The sequence below is a fragment of the Ascaphus truei genome, chromosome 10 (assembly GCF_040206685.1).
Source record: "Ascaphus truei isolate aAscTru1 chromosome 10, aAscTru1.hap1, whole genome shotgun sequence".
Classification (NCBI taxonomy): Eukaryota; Metazoa; Chordata; class Amphibia; order Anura; family Ascaphidae; genus Ascaphus; species Ascaphus truei.
In genome coordinates this window covers 43664819-43684728 of record NC_134492.1, presented here as the reverse complement: position 1 = coordinate 43684728, position 19910 = coordinate 43664819, and the positions used below count along the sequence as shown (strand labels likewise).

The following is a 19910-nucleotide window of genomic DNA, read 5'->3' as shown; positions in this document are numbered from 1 at the left end:
CTAGGGTCCATGTCTTCAAGTGGAATTACCTTGTATTATACACTGTTCTTTTTATTTTATATTTCCTTTAGTACGAGGCACCCAATCACCTGAGACTCTGCGTCACAGAGAACTAATTTTTAGCATCCGAATGAAAGGTTTGGACAATCCGTGAGTTCTCGGCTGCAGGAATTATTCCTCTTGATTTATTTGAGAGACATTTATTATCACACATTGTTATATATGCATTGTTTGTTTACATTGTATTAACCACTAAGTATTGGTATGTTTATAGTATTATCATCAGTATAGGTAAGCACGCTGGAATTGTGTATTATGCCACTGCTTTATTATTGTTACAGCTGATTTAGCAGGTACCATCAGCATCGTCCGGCTATTATGACAATAGATGTACATCACAGACTTTCCAAAAGATTTGATGAAAACAATTGCATCGTTAACGTCTAACACATACAGGTCAACAATACGGGAGTACACAAAAGCAAGCTTTTGTGAAAAGGTACAAAGTTGTTTAACTGCAATACAGTACCTTGTAAAAGATTAGACTGTCCTCGTGGTTGGCGGTTGCTGTTTAACTAAACTGTCCGATTGTACATTGTTCTTACCTGTCGGGGTCAGTGTGAAACTGCACTAGGCTGCTGTACAGCTGCTTCTCCGTCTCTAAAGCTTCATTTAGTCTGTTTCTATCTGCAGCAAGCACTTCCAGCAACTCGGACAGCTGTAAAAGACAATGGAACAGGCAAAAGAGATAGAAAGAACACACAAAAGTTATTGGAACGTGGAACTTTATAGCACAGGGATCAACCATGACCTGAACTAGACTGTAAATACTTTAGACCTCGGGGGCACTAATCCCTGTGTGTGATGCTTTCCTTCTACTGCATTTCCAGGAGTCATTTTTATTTTGTTTTAAAGGTCTCTATCCTTGCTACATGCAGCACACCTGGCCGGGTCTGAGTAATATTAATACAGTGGGGATTCCTACACAGCTATATGGTGCCTTGCTCCAGGGATCAATTTCCAGATAATAATACAACTGTATATTAGACTTAGGTAGAGCCTTTCAATCCCAAATTGGTTAACAGTTACACAATCACTATGGTATAGTTCTGACACCCGTGTCTGGTATATTTCTAATACGCTTGGCAAGGTAATCTGCAGTTGTGATAAAGGAACGACATTATTAAACAAAATTACAGGTTTAAGAGTAAAGTATAAGTTGTGTATTCATGAAATATCCCTCAACCTATGCCGGTATTGCAACTCCTCAATGGAAAACAACATAGTAAATCCAAAGTGAAAGCATTAATTGTACTTTATATGTTAATACTTACGTGCACTGTTGTGTAGTTTTCCAATATTGCTTTTGATTTTACAGTCATAAAACACATATGCATTGAAAGTTTACAATACCTTCTGGGAACGGTCCCCACTGTGCGATTGGCCAAAAATCTCCATTGAAGCTACTTTCTCCTTGAGTGTTATGACCTCCTGGATCAGGCGTTCCACAGTTGGTACCTCCTCTGGGTCAACCAACTGCATCTGTAGATCCTGGATGTGAAACAGAAAAAGACAATCTACATTCCATGCAATTTTGCAATATGGTACCAGCCCCGAAATAACAATGCGTTATCTTTCCTAGAGGATTAACAGACTGGAATTGAGACAATTACAATGCTTACATTTCAATATAGCAATCTTTGTGTCAATAATAACACCACATCTAAAGACAAATCCTTTCGCTTTGAAGAACCATGACGACATTGGTAAGAAAATCTACATATGTTTAGACCAATAATTTTGTGTGTGCTGAGATACACTGGTAGTAAATGATCTGTCAACCAACCTATTTACCCTGCTCATTTTGATAACTTATATTGAGAATCAGTGTATTAATTATTAATTATGACAATTATGGTACAGAATAGGAAAAACCCTTGAATACCCCTGCAACGGGGGTTGTCTCAGGTTCAAAGCAAGCTGTAAAGTAGAGTTTACAAATATTTGGTAAACCATATGAATGAGTGATAAAACCTATCTGTGTTCACTTGGTATGCAGTAAACCGGGAAATATATATGTTTTTTTTGTATAGCCTGTAAGCTTTCTGGTGGTAGCACCTAATTTCTACATAAAACCAGCAGGATGCTGTCCAACCTTCTGGTGGAGCATCCTCACTAATGACCTTAATGAGATCTTCTTTTATCTGAACGCTCCTGCTTAGGGTTTCCATATCCGCCGCCTGCTCCTGCAGCTGCTCACTTTGCTTCATTACGATGGACTGCAGACCTGACAGCTCAAGCTGGGTGCAAAAAAACAAAAGATTGCAGGTGAATTTTTCTGGCAGAAAGAAAGGGCGTGCACAGGATATGAATTACTGTACTAAACTGTGCCAATCTGCTTGTCTGTTACTGCCCAAAGTGGGAAATATCAGAAAGATACAACGTTCCGGTTTCCAAGGTTTAGCATTCATATTCTACAATCATTTTCGAATTGCACCGAGAGTTATATCTATCCCCAAACGTGCACAACTGTTGTGCTGTTCCGGGTTAAGCTTTCTGAAAGCCGAATTTGAAAAGTTAATGCAAGTATTATCTTTGTGGACAGAGCAAGAGATTGATAAAGTGCAACTGTTTAACCCACTCTTGTCAGTTACAAGGTGAACAATTACCTGCTTTTCTCTTTCCTTTCTCAAAATGAGCTGAAGTTCATCATTCGCTTTAGCCAGGTTATTTTCCAGGGCTTGCGTTTTCTCAACATTTACAGCTGAATATATATCTATATAAAAACAACAGACAGATGTTCTTCTTAAGCAAAAAGCATGTGATTACCCAGAATCCATGGCTGCAGTGGAAGCACTGTTTGCTAAGTCAGGGGTTCTTAACTCCAGTCCTCAAGACCCCGCCAACAGGTCAGGTTTTCAGGGGTCAGGTTGTCAGGATTTCCCTCAGTCAACGACTGATCCATCTGTGCTGAAGCAGGGATATCCCTAAAACATGACCTGTTGGTGGCCCTTGAAGACTGGAGTTGGCCATCCCTGCTGTACTGTTATATCCATAACACTCAGCTTAGCTATCAGGAGCAGGGAATTATTGTGGCTGCAAATTCTATGCAGTGTACAGAGCTATCTAAAAATAAATATGCCTGGAATCGTACCCCGTGTGGATCTTTCAGATTTAAAATAAGTGTGTCCCCTTTTGCTAAAGTACCAACTCACCGGCTGCTTTCATATTTTCACAACTATGCTTCATGGAGACGGACATTGGATGACCAGAGGGGGCCTCTGCTTGAGTTAACTCCTGAAAACACACAGAAACCTGCTCATTTCATTGTTTGCCCTTTCTCTCTTTTCAGTTTCACTTATTTGATACGGAGAATATTGTTGTACACAATGCACTTTGAATTTTTAATGCGGATTAAAAGTAGCAGTCCCGATGTGGTCCTTTGTTCTTAGAAAGAGCTGATCCCCAGCCCATGGCCTCGGTTTCCTCCAATATTTGAGTATTGTGTGCCAGTGTGCAACACTAAAACAATACAATATGGCCAAGAGGGCCACCAATAGAAAGTCACAACCAGAACTCCTGATGATGTGGCAACTTTCTATTGGCTGCAGGAACCACGGATTGTCTCCAAAAGGTTCATGTAGTGTAAACGTCCTCCCCCTGCCCCCCCAAAAAACAGGCAGCACTGACTGCTGCTTTACTACTTCATCATAAAACCCTCCGGTAACTAAAAATCTCTTTATACGTTCACCCATACGCATTCACCTCTGAAATCACTGCAGCATTATTTCCACAGCTAGGTACAAGCTCCTAACAAAAGCAATATGAACTGTATATAATAGTTTTTTTAAATAGATTTTCAGTAAGAAATTCTGTCTTTCTTAATTATTGAAGAGGTTATATGGCTGACTTCCTGATAGAATAAGCACAGAAAAAAAAAAAGAAACCGCATACACACTTGGGGATGAACGAAAAAAGGCTAAAAAAGCATCCAGTGGTATATCTGCTTGTCCATAATCAGCATGATGGGTCTTTGCAATCCTATAGTTAAGCACCAAACTAAACATATTAATTAATGTGCTCACATATACACCATGTTTTTCCAATGGCATAAAACGGTTTGGGGGACAAATGAAGCAGAAGCTGTCTGAGCTAAAAGAATCCAAATGAAACATCTGCTTCTTCCACTCACTCTGATCTGTTTGGATCATTGCTGGACTATGTGGTAACAAAGGAGGGAGATGGCTTGGGAGACACAATACTGGACCAACAGGTAGTTGATGTTACAAGCTTTCAAACCTCTCAGGATGCTTCATCGTGTACGGCAGAAATACAGAAACAAAATATTGTATAGTGTTTATAAGAGGGATATCTGCTGGACTATCCCGCATATGTGCCTATCGTCTACTCTGAATGGCCCCGACTCAGATGGAAAACATTGGCTTACTTGAATAATCTGGTCCTTTTCCTGCAGAAGGATCTGGAGGCAGCTGACATCAACCGACTGATCCAGAGCCTCCATCCCAAATGTCTGCTGCTCTTTCAACATACAGTTTCTACAAACGACAACCTGGTCCATCTTCTCTGATGCAATCTGTGATTACGAAACAAACATGTACAAGCAGCAGTCCAGCAGGCTGCGATGGCAAACTAATAAAAACAGAATTATATGTAATATTGTCTTTGAACTGGTTCTCTGTGTGTGTTAACGTTACTGGGTATATGGGTATTGAGGAAGGTTGCTATAAAAATGGCTGTTGTACAGTTATTGATGGAACTCTTTTCGTTGGCTGTCCTGCAGTAGGTTATCTCGTGAAAGGACAATCAGGAGAGGGAAAGGAAAACATCAGAAAGAAAGGCAAAACCCCAGTAGTGTTTCCCAGACCTGCTTGGCTCTTATTGCCATAAAGTAAAACTTGGCTTACTTAGTGTTATCACCTTAAACACAACATAAGCTGGCAAAGCTGACCGCTGCATTGTGTATTAGCTGCCACCTACATGATGGTTCTATCCTATTATGTTTTGCTATTGTTTGATTTTTAATTAAATGTTTTGGGTTCTTAGGGGCACCACTCAAATAATCGGAGGAACACCACGTTGTTTTCTTTTTAGGATAACTTTGAGTTACCTTTTGAAATAATAACCCAAGTTTTCCTTTCAACACTGATGTTTGTAGAGTACAGGATCCCTTACCTGTATCTTGAGGTGTTGCTCATTTACATGTACAATATGATAGGTTGGGGACCCCTGTATTAGCGGGATCAGACGGTCTTGCCTGGGGTCGCTATCCCTCAGATAGGCTTCAAAGCGCATGCAGTTTTCTAGGCTATTACTCACAGTAGTCAGGAGCTCCTGGATCTCTCTCTCGTGCTCCGCAGCTTGTTGGCTTCGGCCGTGCAGAGCTTCCTGCAACATCTTCTCTTTCTGCTGCAGACAGACGTGCAGCTCCTGCACCAGCTCACTGCTGCCCAGCTCTGGACTTCTCAGGAAACACGCTGCCATCTCCTGTAATATTTATTGCATTTTTTCTTTGTTGATTAGCGGCCACTCATATGGGTTTATCAAAGTATTTATCCAACATGTCTAAAATCAGTCTTCCTTATTCATAATCCATCCCTAGCTTTAATTTGTCAAGTCACTAACAATTGACTGATTAATATCACAAGTTAAGATTGTGAATGTGGGTCCCAAGATGTTGGCCTCCTCATTTCTCTATGCTAAAAAGAATATCAACATCTACTCCTAATAACATAAGCACCTTTAATGCACCGCTCGTGTTATATGCGATATATATATATATATATATATATACACACATAAATACACAGAAAAGGGAAGGTCCGCAGCACTCTCAATGAAAAAATAGTAATTTATTCAATAATTCATCAGGCAGTCAACAAGCTCCAGAGCAACGTACATTTCAGAGCACAAGGTCTTTTCTCAAGCTCTGTCATGCTCATTGCTTAAGAAGAACATCTGTATGTTGCTCTGGATTGGAGCTTGTTGACTGCCTGATGAATTATTGAATAAATTACTATTTTTTCATTGAGAGTGCTGCGGACCTTCCATTTTCTGTGTATCTATTGGATTGGCTGGTGTTCCCTGTCCACGTGCAAGCACCGTGACCTGTTAAGTAGATATATTTTTCATTATTTATTTTTCTGGTGTTATGTCTGTGTGCACCCAGCACCTTTGTGTGTATATGTGTGTGTGTGTGTGTGGTAAGGCACTCCGTACCAAGGTATCACGGACATGTGCGTATATACAGCAAAGCCAAAAGAAGATCCAGCACACATGGGGTTATCAATAAAGTATTTTTATTGCAGTGATCACTTATTATTAACCCCAAGTGTGCTGGGTCTTCTTTCTGCACTGATTCAAGATAGGACGATTTCAAGCCTAAATAATAAAATATGCTACATTGTCTATATACATATACATATATATACAGATATATATATATATATATATATATACAGCATGTAACTAGTTAAAATAGGTAATTTAGTATTATGTTAGAAATGATATTGGAAAATGATTAGCTGCCTGTGCAAAGATAAGAAGATAAATCAGTCTGAAGACGGGCAGGTGTAGAAAAGTTTTATGTGACTTAGGAATCTATCTTGTTTTATTCATTTCCATTTTATATGCAACTTGGTATGTTAAATGTCTGCTGAGTTGAATATTATAGGATCATGAGTTTGGAATCAAAGGTTAGTTAAATAGTTAGTAGTAAAAGACAATATTATGGAGATCGATCTTAAAAGATTAGGACCATAGTTAATCCTATAGTTACTTAGTGACAGAATAGAGAGGGTTGTGTAAATCTGAGTCAATATTGCTAAATGAAGAAACAGTGTTCTAACATTGATGTGTGACTAAGAAGATTAGGCTGACCATGAGAAAAATAGGTGATTGCTATGTTAAGAATGGTTAAGGAAAATGTATAAAGATTGAATTTGGATTTTTAGAATTCAGAATCAATTAACAACCCAGCTAAGTATTCTCCACTCTATAACTAAATTCTATATGCCTGAAAACCTGATGTAACTGACTGAGATGATGCTATAAAAGATGTTTTCTATTGTCTCTCAATAAATTGAGAAAAGAACCGGACCGTGGACTATTTGATACATATTGAAAGGTGAGACATTTATTTGCACCAATCTAATGAGCTAAATGTTCATATATAAATAAAACACAGTACATATACCCCCCCCCCCCCCCCACCACCCACACGGCCCAGTTTCTGAGCTTCACCCAACAAAAATAGGATACAATTAGAGCCAGCGTGTGCTAAAAACATGTATTGGCTTCACTGAGCCCTAGCTTAAGTTAGATCATAGACGACAAATTTATACCATTGCGCACCACTGTGTAATCTAATTTCATACACAGTAACAATGTGAAAGGAATGTTCCAGCTCATCCTCAAGCACGGCAGCATGATGAACAAATCTCCCTATTTATGGAGTCTTCATCATCGTAATTCATTAAAACAAGTATACTTTTTTTTTTTACTTTCTCTCGCTAAACGTTCCCTCAACCGAACACAAAACGATGGAAGAGATCGGCATTTTCCTATCAAATATACTTGAAAACAGTAGTCAGATGCTGACCACAATGCATGAGAAGAGTTTGGAATATAAAAAGTTACTGTATGGGTCTCCGACCCATAATCCTGCACCCTCACCTTCATCGTGATATAAGCAATCCTACCACAGGTAAAAAAAGGGTCTTTCCCACAACAACTATTACCTTCAGTTCTTATGTTTAAAATGAAGACAAGTGCAGATACATCCTTTATGAAAGTGTTGCAATAGAATGGGCAATTTTGTGCTTCTGCGTTATAGGTCAGAGTCCATTACCATTGTAATAATAGTATATATCGTCTCATATATAAAAGTATAAACGTCCTAATAGGAGAAGAAGTTTAAAGGTACCATCACTGCCTTTAAAATTGCGGAATCAGGTTAAAAAAATAAATATGGGGCAGAGATTTGTGCAGAAAAAAGTTCGACATTGCGCTATACTGCAGCACTGTGCAATACATTTATTTTTTAAGCTACACAATCATAGTACAACTGTACTTTTTAATGAGTTAATAAAATAGAAAATCTATCCACAGACAACACAAGTTATACTTGATGGACATATGTCTTTTTTTGGACATATGTCTTTTTTTAACCTCATTGACTGTAAAAATGAATGACAAAGCCCTCACCTCCACCTCTTTGCCTCGTTCCTGCAGAGCGCTCTGCAGCTGCTGCGTGATAGTCTCTCTCTCCATTAGGGAACGGCTGTATTTCTCCTCTGTTTCCTGCTTTAACCACTGCAGGTTTTTATAAGCAGCTGAAATCTGCTCCAATTCCAGGTCTTTACCTTTCATAAGGTTGTCCAGACTCTAAAATACATGGCATCACAAATCCAAAAGTGTTTTCTAGATTTGACCGCTTATTAAGCATACAAATCTAAGAATGTAGATGTAAGTGTGTGTCTATATGTACACCTATGTAACACTTTAATTTTAGGCATCCTTTAGAGCAGGGGTGGAAAACGCAAAATCCCCCCCCCCGTCGGGCCCAACTTCCACATCTGCTCTCAAGGACCCAGCTCCCCTCCACCGCGGGACTGGAGGTCCCCCACACCACCCCAAGGTAATATTCTTAGAGGGGGGAATTGAGTGAGAGAGATGGAGGTTTGAGTGAGAAAGGGGGGAATTGAGTGGGGGGGGGGCGGGAAAGTGAGTGAGGAGGAGGGTGGGAATTGAGTGAGGAGGAGGGGGAGAATTAAGTGAGTGAGGAGTGTGGGGGCAGTAGAACAGTTGCTCGCCAAAAATTTGTGCCCATTTATTGGCACTCCTGAAAAAAATGTTGGCCACCTCTGCTGTAGAGGCACATTAATTTGTATCTGGCGGCTAAGGCCCCTATTGAATAGTCAGTGCAGAAGTTTATCATGCCTGGGAAAGTGGTCAGTGCTATTCATACGACTGGGGCTAGAATCAGGACTGCGGCTTCACAGCATTCGGAGTAAGAGACTACGTCAGCTTTAACTTGTGACAAACAACTTGTTTGTATTATTATATTTGTGTTTGTGGCAGGTGAATTTCCCAGAGCACTGACTGCATGATTTGAGACATGATTTTTAAAACAATAAACACATCATTACGTAGTGACTCCAGTCATACGCACAACATAACTGTCTCAATTTCCTCAAGAGTGAATACACCTTTGCAATACTGTCTTCAAAGTGAAATGCGGTTGCTGTGAAAATAAGAACCTACATTGATGGTCTCCTTGTTGCCCGAGAGAACACTGCGCAGTCTGTCTAGGTCACGCTCTTTATCCCGTGTGATCAGCTTCAGCTGCTGCATCTCCTTCTCCTTCTCCTCCAGAGAGCAGAATTTATCATCCACAGCGCGCTGTTGAATTTGTTCATCAAAGACAATGGAGTTAGTTGGGAGGATGCAGATAGTTAAAATGAGAAAACGTTGGGCTCTGTAATATTTTGCCTTCCAACAGGAATTCAGAAGCTTAAAAAAAAGTCAACAATATTAAAGCAGCAGCAGGTAAGTGGTTGAGTTGGTAGCACTGCAGATGGCCATGTAAGAAATGCTGCGTTGACAATAGATGTCAATGCTGAAAACTGCAGACCGCACCTCTGTAATTTGGGCTGTGTAAGGCGGTCACAGTTCAGATGGACATAAATGTTGCCGTGCTAAGCTACTCACCCATTTGTTTAACAGCAAGTGCTGTAGAAGTTACAGTTAGCCATAAACACAAATAGAGAAGTGCAACAAGAAACGAAGGTCATCACTCAGATTATATAGTATATACTGTAGTGTTAACATAGAACCTTATATTATCAGAGGTATATAATAAACACACCCACATGTCAACATAATTAAGTGAATAATATAATGTCTATATTAAATGTGAGGCTCCAGCCAGCCCCTGGACTAACTGTGCCTCTTTTGGGAGAAAAGATAGGAGACTGTCTTAGCCTTTTGAATTCTGGGCACATTTTAGAGTAGTAGTGAGAAACCTGTGGTCGCAGCAGAAATACGGGCACATGAGGCCGGAGTTAGGCTGTCCATCTTGTTCTGCACAAACCTTTTCCACATTCTGCAATCTTTTTACCTCTAAGGCAGCATCTCTGTCCTTTATTCTCTGGCGCAGTTTCTCCAGTACGTGGTCGTTACCTCCTGGGCATTTTTCCAAGCTCTGCTGGTATTCTAAGAGATCCATATACTCCTGAGGGAAAAAGACCAAATATCCTTGTGAAACATGTCCCTCAATAAATCATCATTTAGAAAGTTTGTTGAAATAAAAGGGCAGGGCCACCTCATTTCCAGGAAGTCAAACAGTTTGGTGGAAATATCACTGAGGAAAGCTTTTCATTATGCTAGTTATAGTGTTGGCATGTAGAGGGTGTGTCTCACACACTCAGAGCTGCGAGACCGGCACATGGGATTTAAACTCTTACACCTTTGCAAAACTGTTTTCCTCTCCTGCCTCTGCACTTTGTTACTGCTGACCTGCAGAAGCTGCTCCTTCTGGGACAGAGTTTGCTTCAGCCGCTGGACGGTCTGCTCTTGAGCGTGGAGCTTGGTGCATTTCTCCTCTTCTAGGTTCCGAAGCTGCTGGCTCTTGTCTTGCAGCTCTGCCTGGAGCTTGTGCAGAGCTCCATGTAGCTCCTAGAAAACAAGGCCCATTTCAAGGATGTGATTTACAGGCAAAGATTTGCGTTTCAATCAGCCTCCACGACTTACTGTAAACAGGAACATTATTTATCTGCATGTGTAAACAAGATACATACACAAACTTAACATTTCAGTGGTTTCCAGTGGAACCAGCACCAACACACGGACTATTCTGATGCAGTTCGTGAAATAGTCCCTGCCCTTAATCCTTGATTGGAAAGACCTTTATGAATGCAGCAGTCAGAGCTTTGTGTAAGTTTGAAGAAAAAGAGTGATTGCTCTGTATACAGTAATGCATGTGCAAAGGGGAAGAGGGGTGAGGGGGGTCTATAGTTGAGTGGAAATGTCATGTTCAGGACTGTGCTATCAAATCTGGTACAATGCTGTGTACCGCACGCTATATTGTAATTGTGAAGCGCTTTGAATCCCATTGCGAGTAAAGCGCTGTATGAAACAAAGTTGTTATTATTATAAATTAAGTTTGCACCATTCAGTATTACCATGAATATAAAGTTTACCGCAACACTATAGGAAGAGGCTTATGTATTAAAGCAAAAATGGTGCAGTTCTATTTTTTTTATACAGCTAGAGCCGAAATGAGATATTTGGTCGCTGCCATCTCGCAGAGATCAAGTTTCCGCTGGTGTTCGACCGCAAAGGGACCCTCCGTCGGTGGATGCTCCGCCGCTGGCCGTTTTGCCAAGGTAAGTTAATGTAAGGGTTCATTTAACAGTTAGGGTAGGGGGTTAAGGATAGGGGTTTAAGGTAAGGGGTTAAGGTTTTTAGGGAAGGTGGTTGCGTTAGTAGGAGTTAAGATTAGGGGCTTTTAGGGTATGGGGCAACCTTAACGGCAAAGCGGGAGGCGGTGAGAGGTCCCGGCGGCGAGGTGAGTAGCGGCAAAATGCTGGCGGAGATTTGGTCGCGCCCAATGTCCTAGACCGTCTGGAGCAATGTCTTTGGGCCAGTCCACTTTGTAAACACCAACTTAAAGTGTGTTTCACTTTAGCCTCATAGTGGGTAAGAGTTGGAGCCATTGCACGATGATATAGGAATTTATTGGCTAATCTGTGTGAGTTAGATGGACATCTGTGCATGCCACTTTATTTTTGTTTGCATGGGTCTTTTTGCTTTTATTTACAGCTTGTTAAGGAGTATAAAATGAAAGTAATTTCCTCTTATGGGAAGTAACAGTTTTGTATTTATAGCATACTGTAGCTAAGAATAGAGTGCCGAATAATTTCACAAGTGCTTTCAGTTCCCACATTTTCGCAAAAAATGGAACTGCAACATGATAGCCTGTTACAGTAATATCTTGTAAACGGATTAAACACGGATCACCACAGCAGATCTGGGATTACCTGATTGTGCTTCCACGTGGTCTCCTTCTGCTGCTGTCCCTCTAGCAGATCAGCCTCTAGGAACCGTTGGGACCTCATAGCGTCTGTCATCTGACGCTCCTTCTGCCGCAGGCCCCTCTGCTGCTTCTGCAGCTCCATCTGGGTGCAGAAAAGAGTGTTCTGCAGGTCCAACAACTGCAGCTGGGATGGTGTTACCTGAGAACCCGAAAAAAAGTCACATCAGAAAGAAACAGGGTTGACATGTTATGTTTTAACTAGATGTACAAAGATGAGAAAATATTGTTTAAGTTAAAGAAAATGGGATGTGAGGTTATTTTATTTGGACACAGTACAACATTTTTTTTTTAAGACTGTGGGAGCCTTATCTTTCTCAGAGATGTGAGGTATTGTTATTAGAATAATAACACTCCTATTAAAAGCCTCAGCTCATGACATAAATCAATATTCAGAATGTTATACTTATGATCAGGGCTCGACAAACTGGGCCAAAACACACTCGCACCTTCCGCCCCCCAAAAGTCACTTGCCACCCCCCACGACAATTACCTGCGGCGCGGTCCGGTTGCGGGGTCCTAACGTCGTGTCCCGGCCTTCTGCGGTCTTGTCGCCTTTAAAAATCACGTTTTTCTCCTGCAGCACTATTCTAAATGGCGGCACAGCGTCGTATGATGCTGCATTGCCATGGCAACGGGACGCTGTGACGGCACGCAGCGTCCCGTTACCATGGCAACGAATAGTACTGCAGGAGAACAACATGATTATAAAGATCAAGACGGAGAAGACCGGGAGATGCCGGAGGACACTGCCGCAGGTAAGCAGTCGACAGCGGCCACAATGCTGTCGCCCCAGGCGACTGCATTTGTCGAGCCCTGTTTATGATCAAACACGGCAAATGCTGGAAATGTAAGGGGCATACACTGCAATCAATTTAAACCCCTAGAACACTGGTGTTCAACTTTTTTTTGTTTAAGGAACCCTATAATTATATTATGTGGAACCCCAAACCTCTCTAATAGCGCGTCTGAGATCAGATGCATTGTAAGGAACCCCAACCCTCTCTAATAGCGTGTCTGAAATCAATGCTTAATAAGGAACCCCAACCTTCTCTAATAGGGCATCTGAGAGATGCATTATAAGGAACCCTAACCATCTCTAACAGCGTGTCTGAGATCAGATGCATTGAAAGAAACCCCAACCATCTCTAATAGTGTGTCTGAGATCAGATGCATTATAAGGAACCCCAACCTTCTCTAATAGCGCGTCTGAACTCATATTGCAAATTCTTCTGTATTTAGCACCATTTTCAAATGACGTGAAAACTGCAGGGAACCCTATAGGGATGCATGTAGGAACCCAAGCATTCCTAGGAACTCCAGTTGAAAAACACTGCTCTAGAAATATGAACTATTTAATGTAAGTTAAAAAAAGCAGTATAGTTGCATTATACTTCAGATGACTATTAAAAATGTAAAGTCTTTGATAACATTAAACACAAAAACAGTAGCTCTCAGGGATGCAGAAACAAAAACATGCAAAATGAAGATTAACAATGTAATAATTGTGAGTATCACTATATACTGTATGAATGTTTAAATGTGTCCACTCCCATTCTTACCTGTACATGCTCACTTTGGCTTCTCTGTAGCATCTCCCGAAGTTTGGCGATGGTGTCGTTGTGTCCCTCTATTACATGGTACAGTTCCTCAACCTAAAAGATGAAACCACGAAACTCCTAAACACACTGCTGAAAACAAACCTTCAACTACGTAGCTCCCCTCCGCCAATCTCTCCAGCAATTCCTTCCTATGCTGGGGACATTTTATCTTGACCATAAAGCAGCCAAGTGTCAAATGCTATTTAAAAGTCATTTGTAGTTGTATGTATGTATGTATGTATGTATGTATGCAAGGCTGTTACATGCTGTCTTCAGTGATTTTAAACTTCCCTTTCACCCAATAACACCATGAGGATGTCTCTGTATTTATGAGTAATTGATTTAAAGTCCCTTGGATGTGAATCAGTAGTCTAGAAGTAAGTTTAGACCACTGAAGGCCATATTTACTAAGCACGATTTAGTAAATATACTCCTTATAGCCCAGTTAGATGAATGGGCTGTGTGGCGTTTTCTGGCCTGGAAGGTGTCCTATGGAGTAACATCACGTAGTGAACATCATAGGATGATGAGTCACTGGGATTTTGTGTTTGCCTTCCTCTGGATCAAAATGCTGTGAGTACAAATATAGGATAAAGTATCTTTCGTCTAATTTTAACATAGGTTGAACTCAATGGCTGTATATTTTTTCAATCTCATCAACTATGTAACATGGCCCTTTGTGGAACAGTGTGTTGTTCCCTTGGTGGTCTTACCTCGCTCTCCCTGCTCTGCAGAGTCTCTCTCAGGCTCTGGATAACATGATCTTGTGTCTGCATTGCTTCCCGTGCAGAGTTTAACTCCCCCGCCCTCTGATGCAGATTCTCTTGTAGCATCTAATGTACGGGAGGACAGAGGAGTCACACATTAAATTGCCTGGAAGTTGATTATGAAGAAGCAGTCCAACTAATTCAGTGTTTCATTTTGATACAGAACTAATCATGTACATGATGTGAATACCCATGTTTCTTGAAGTGCTGCTGTTTGATTTATTAAGTTATTTGTGACCCAGTGACACGATGCTGACTGTCCACTCATAACACCTGTTTTTGTACTAATCTTGTTCATTTATGCAGTTACAAATACTGCTATACACATTGCTAACTGGAGTAATAATAGGATGGTGTGTGTGCTTGTGTCTGGGGCACGGCTTTTCAACTGGCATCCAGCCTAGGTGATGGGGGTATAGGGAGGTAATAGGCTTGGGGGTGGGGGGAAGGTTTAGGTAGGTAATGTGCCGGGGGAGGTATAAGGAGATGATGGGCCTGCAGAAGAGGGCCTGGCCCTACAAGGGGGCGGTGGTCTGCTGGTCCTTAGCGTGGCCCTTGGACTCTCTGCTTCTGCCAATTTCATACAAGTTGCTTAGGCAGCTAAGTGTGATTTTTCACACAAACTCTCTTGTAAGGTAATGTAAATATATATGGCACGTTATAAATGCTCGCAAAATGTTGAAATATAATAATTTGCAAGGCTTCATTTTATCTAAAATTACATTACAAAAGCTACTAAATGTTTTCTGACTTGGGCCCCTTTGGAGAACTAGAAGAACCCTGGTCTAGTGAGGTCTAGATGTGTGGCAAATACAGAAACGTATGATTGCAGAACAAGCATTTATAGGGGGAAATATGGCATTTTGATATCAATATTTAATATATTTCATATATTCCATTTGGATATACGAAATATTTCAACTAAGAATATTCCCAAATTTCCTGCTTATAACTACCACGAAATATTGATTTAAAAAAAAGAAAGAAACATCATGTTCCTGCATAGGAAGTAGTCATACGAACTATCATTAGGTACATGGTACCACCGATTACAACATCATGTGGCGATACTTGTATATATGATTTAGGTATCTGTTGCAAAGGGTAAGAAAGTGACACTGGTCACAGTGGTAAAGTGCTTAGCATATGAATTTGGGGAGCGATTACTAAAGGTTCATACTGTACATTGATTTGTGTTTGCTACTTTATTTGTTATAGAATACCTCAACAAAAAAAAACTAAGCACCACGCTATTGGATGATAACACAACATTATGCTACAATAAATTAACGTTAATCCTGTGCTGACCAGATGTATTTCGGCCGTTGCTTTTGCATATAATTAGCTTTGAGGACACTATGTTAACTCAGGAAACATCCCGTCTATTCCTGTTTTAGGTAACATCACGTTATGAGCCTCTATGGATCTAGCCCCCAGTGTATGGACTTAGTGAGGTCAATGGAAGAACGCCCCCATAACACAGTCACCTTATTGGAGGCTTCAGTCTCCTGCAGTCTGCATTGAACAGTCTGCAGCTGGAGCTCACCAGACTGCAACTGTGAGACATGTTCCCCAGATGCCGCCTGGTGCTCATTCACATCCTGCTGCTGCTTTTCTATCAGATTCTACAGGGGAGAGAGAAACATTTAGCAATAAGCTTTTTTCACATGAACAATTACAAAATATGATATCATGGTTTATTTTTTCAACGTTTCTTAACAATCCATAGCGTTTTATCACATAGGCTTCTAGAATAAATAGTATTGGTCTAAAGAAACCTCAAAACTAAAATAGGATATCCAGAGTGAAAAATTACACATTAGAAATGTGACATATATGAACATATTGTTGTCTCAATCTTCACGCTTCCTAACGGAATATTTTATATCTTTATATCCTATTACAGGGTAGAAAAACATTTGTGTTTCTCTGCCGCAGGTGGCTGCCATTTTCCCCCCTCATAGAAGTCTTTAAAAAAAAGGACCAGTACCGTTCAATACTTGTTTTCTGTTTGCTAAGAATTTAGATAAAAAATGTAGCTGTATGTTGATTTTTTTCCACCCACCAAAGAAGCAGGACTGTTTGTTTAGCCCAAGGCTACGTTGCTCTTGGTAATCCTAGCATACAATTGACATAGTTACAAAAATGTTTTGCTGATTCACAAACTGCTGTGCTCATGGTTTCACAATGTCTGCCCTGTGCTAGCTTTATGTGTCATAAAGAGTCTTTTTCCAAATGACACAAGTCACTGTGTGCAGCCTCGGGGCCTAGATCCTATTACAGCACTCTGTGATGGAAAACCGCTGTGATTACTGGTTTTTAATGTTATTGGAAAGTGGAAAATGTGACTTATAGATCCGTCATCTAATACAAGTTATGTCAGCAGAAAAATATAAGTAAATCAACAGCAGCAACTTGCTGCAAAGCACTAAATAAGGAACTGATGGGAAAAAGAATGTCTCTAGGTGCATGAATCCATGGATTTGCACAGGGAGAAAGAGAGAAAGAAAGGAGACAATAGTATAATACTGTATGACTATATTGAATAATGTCGGACAAATGGTGAGAATTACACTCACATTGGACACCTTAATGAATCACCAAATATGCAGTTTTGGTCACTGTGTCATTAACTGCTCCCACGTTCCTGATTCACCTCAGGTAAGGTTTTTAGGAGGATTGATTGTCCATACAGAGACAAAGTGACATCCGCATATAATGCTTGTTTAATGAACAATTTAAATATGAATAAAAGCAGTATATAAATGGCAAAATAAAATTGTACTGATCTTTCATTGATTCCAATATAAAACAGTATTATTCTATTGTCTCCTGAAACAGGCTCAGACACATCCCATTTTGAGTCCTGCCCTGTCTCTAGCAGTGCACCAATTGTATCTAGCGACTGCCTGGTCACATGATCTTCCCCACAGAATTTGCATCTTGGGTCCTGTTCTGCTGCACTGACAGCCATTTAGTGAACCCCCGAGCCGAATCTTCGCTGATCGATCACAGGAGAACGGATCAATTGACAACTTGGCTAATTACTTGTCAGTGTGAAGATTCTATTCATGCACATATTGAATAGGAAAAAAACATTGCTGCTTTAAGACTCTGGCTGCAGGATCAGGAAACCACCATTTAATCTCCAGTATATTTGGACTTCGAGACTTTCTACTCTGGAAACTGTATGTACATTCACATAGACACCATTTGTTTGGTACACCCCACTGTGATTATTAGATTTTATTTTTTGTTCACCATCGATTGCACTTTTTTGAGGGTTATTACTCTCATTGTTTGCGTGACAGTATTTTTCTTATTTCACAAATCACTCAATAAGAACATGGGGTAAAACACAGTAGTCCATCCTACATTACATATGATTTTTATCCAGCCAGTTATTCCGGTCTGTTTTCAATGAATCTGGAGTACTCATTTTGAACATTTGAGTTGAACTTGATTATCAATTACAAAGCTGACAATTTGCTGAGCAATTCATAGCACTGATCCGCTTTCCAATAGTCTCTTGTCTTTGACATAACTATATCAAAATGCTTAGAAAGCGAGGAGGTAATTACAGGTGTGGTCTCTTTATAATTCATAGCAAGTAGAAAATGAATTAATAAAAGTGCTTGATGAACCCCATTCTCAACCAAAGCATTGCAAAGAAATGCACCTCAGTCCCACAGAGCATGGAACGGGTTTAGTGTGCTTCACATAAAAAAAAACTTATTGGCCCAGATTTACTACATAAATCTGCATTTGTGTCAAGGCTCTTTATAGTACAAAAAAAACAAATTGTTCGTATAAGGTGCAATTACTGTACATAGTTTGGTACTTAAATGATCAAGCACAGTGAACACAGCTATGTCCCACAAAACGTTTAGAAAGTAATATTTGCTGCTCAAGCCACATGGAGAACTTAGGTCCTGCACGGCCGCAATAACGGAGCAATTCCCACCTTGCTCCTCTCCCCTTTTACATTAGGGACATACTTGAAAACGAGAAGTAACTCTCAATGTATTACTTCTTGGTAAAACATTTTTATAAATAAATACATTTTACGTCGGTGAAAAGCAGGGGATCCCCAAAGCTGACCCGTGTTAATTTCAGCTCTGGTGTACGCCTGTTCCGAGATACTTACTGGGAAAGGGGCCGCCAGTTACTTCCTGGTAATGAAATCCCCACATTATGCAGTCCGATAGGAAGCCGCGATGTGGTGCAGCTCAGGAGACCCAATGCTATCCACTTAGGTAAAACCAGGGGGTCAGGGAAGGGTCAGTAAAAAAACATTGGTATTGGTCCTGGAATAAATCAGATGGTGTAGGTTGTGACACCTTTGAGAGGACCAACATTAGTGTTCTTCATCTATTATACTGTACAGAGGTCAGGGCCACCAACAGCTTTCCCTGTTTTGCATGGGGGCCCCTAAGGTTTGTTGAGTGGGAGGATGGGTTTTCAGCAGGGGGGCACATTGTACTTACCAGAGTATGGTCCAACTTCTGTGTTAAGCCAATTGGGCCCCCCTCTGCCGCCGGGCTCTCTCCCCCCCACCCCATGTAATGTTTGTCCACTAAATGGTCTCACTACCTACAGCAAATATTTGTGTATGTCTATAACAGGTCCCTAAAATCTGCTTCACTTCATTAGCATGATGATATATGTTGTTCCTTGTATTTTAAATTGTCTACATTTTCTCAGTCAAGTGCTGTGAACACGTTTGCGCTATATAAAAATAAATAAATTATTAACTCCACAATTCTTATGTTCTTGACTGAAACAAGAACTGAAGGTCTTTAAGGCTCCGGCCATAGTGCACGCGCGACGGAGCGCAGGGAGGCGTGTGCACCTGTCGCCTGAGTGATTTCTGGACTCTCTTGCGCGAGCGATGGGGAGGCGTGGCCGTGACATCATCCAGCTGGGTTCGCCCTGATTGGCTCAAACCGCAACGAACCGCAGCCACGGCGTGAAAAATCTAATTTCTTTGTCTCCTCCAAATCCTGCAGCGCCGTCGTGCGCGTGGCATGGCGCGCAGCATGGCCGGACTGGTTTACTTACCTAAATATGTTCATGTCGCGCTCGCGCAGTTGCGCGTGCCGTCGCCTGCACTTAAGTAATAGAAGTCTACTGCCATGAAGCAAATTCTCCAAATCATTTTACCATTAAAAGAAATGGGTGTGCTAAGTTAGACTGTTTTAGGCTGGGAAGCATTTACATTATATTATATGAATGCTAAATATAATAGTAGAGCTATGTGAGAATAGAATTTAGGGGCTTATGCAGAGAGGATAGAGAAGGGAAATAGCACCATATTTTGGCGAAAATACTTCCCAGAGAAGCTTGTCCTGCAGAGAACATGGAGAGATTCATAAAATTCGCCACAGCAGGTTTCTTTACTTTAAAAATTGCCAAACACGTGGAGAGATT

General features: G+C 40.8%; 1 protein-coding gene across 9 annotated transcripts in view; it reads right to left on the bottom strand.

The window, feature by feature from the left end:
- The window catches only part of PDE4DIP (phosphodiesterase 4D interacting protein), a 134488-nt gene that overhangs the window by 52737 nt on the left and 61841 nt on the right, over nucleotides 1–19910 (bottom strand). For 8 of the 9 annotated variants that reach the window (XM_075616851.1, XM_075616842.1, XM_075616843.1 and 5 more), the window contains 15 exons: nucleotides 15968–16105; nucleotides 14427–14546; nucleotides 13675–13767; nucleotides 12060–12254; nucleotides 10537–10695; nucleotides 10139–10252; nucleotides 9283–9420; nucleotides 8224–8403; nucleotides 5338–5505; nucleotides 4448–4594; nucleotides 3216–3297; nucleotides 2670–2776; nucleotides 2184–2300; nucleotides 1414–1551; nucleotides 606–718 (listed from right to left, as the gene is read on the bottom strand). In XM_075616851.1, coding sequence (XP_075472966.1) covers nucleotides 606–718; nucleotides 1414–1551; nucleotides 2184–2300; nucleotides 2670–2776; nucleotides 3216–3297; nucleotides 4448–4594; nucleotides 5338–5505; nucleotides 8224–8403; nucleotides 9283–9420; nucleotides 10139–10252; nucleotides 10537–10695; nucleotides 12060–12254; nucleotides 13675–13767; nucleotides 14427–14546; nucleotides 15968–16105 — 2009 coding nt within the window. The remainder of the gene's footprint in view (nucleotides 1–605; nucleotides 719–1413; nucleotides 1552–2183; nucleotides 2301–2669; nucleotides 2777–3215; nucleotides 3298–4447; nucleotides 4595–5337; nucleotides 5506–8223; nucleotides 8404–9282; nucleotides 9421–10138; nucleotides 10253–10536; nucleotides 10696–12059; nucleotides 12255–13674; nucleotides 13768–14426; nucleotides 14547–15967; nucleotides 16106–19910) is intronic. The other variant, XM_075616849.1, reaches the window with a different exon arrangement.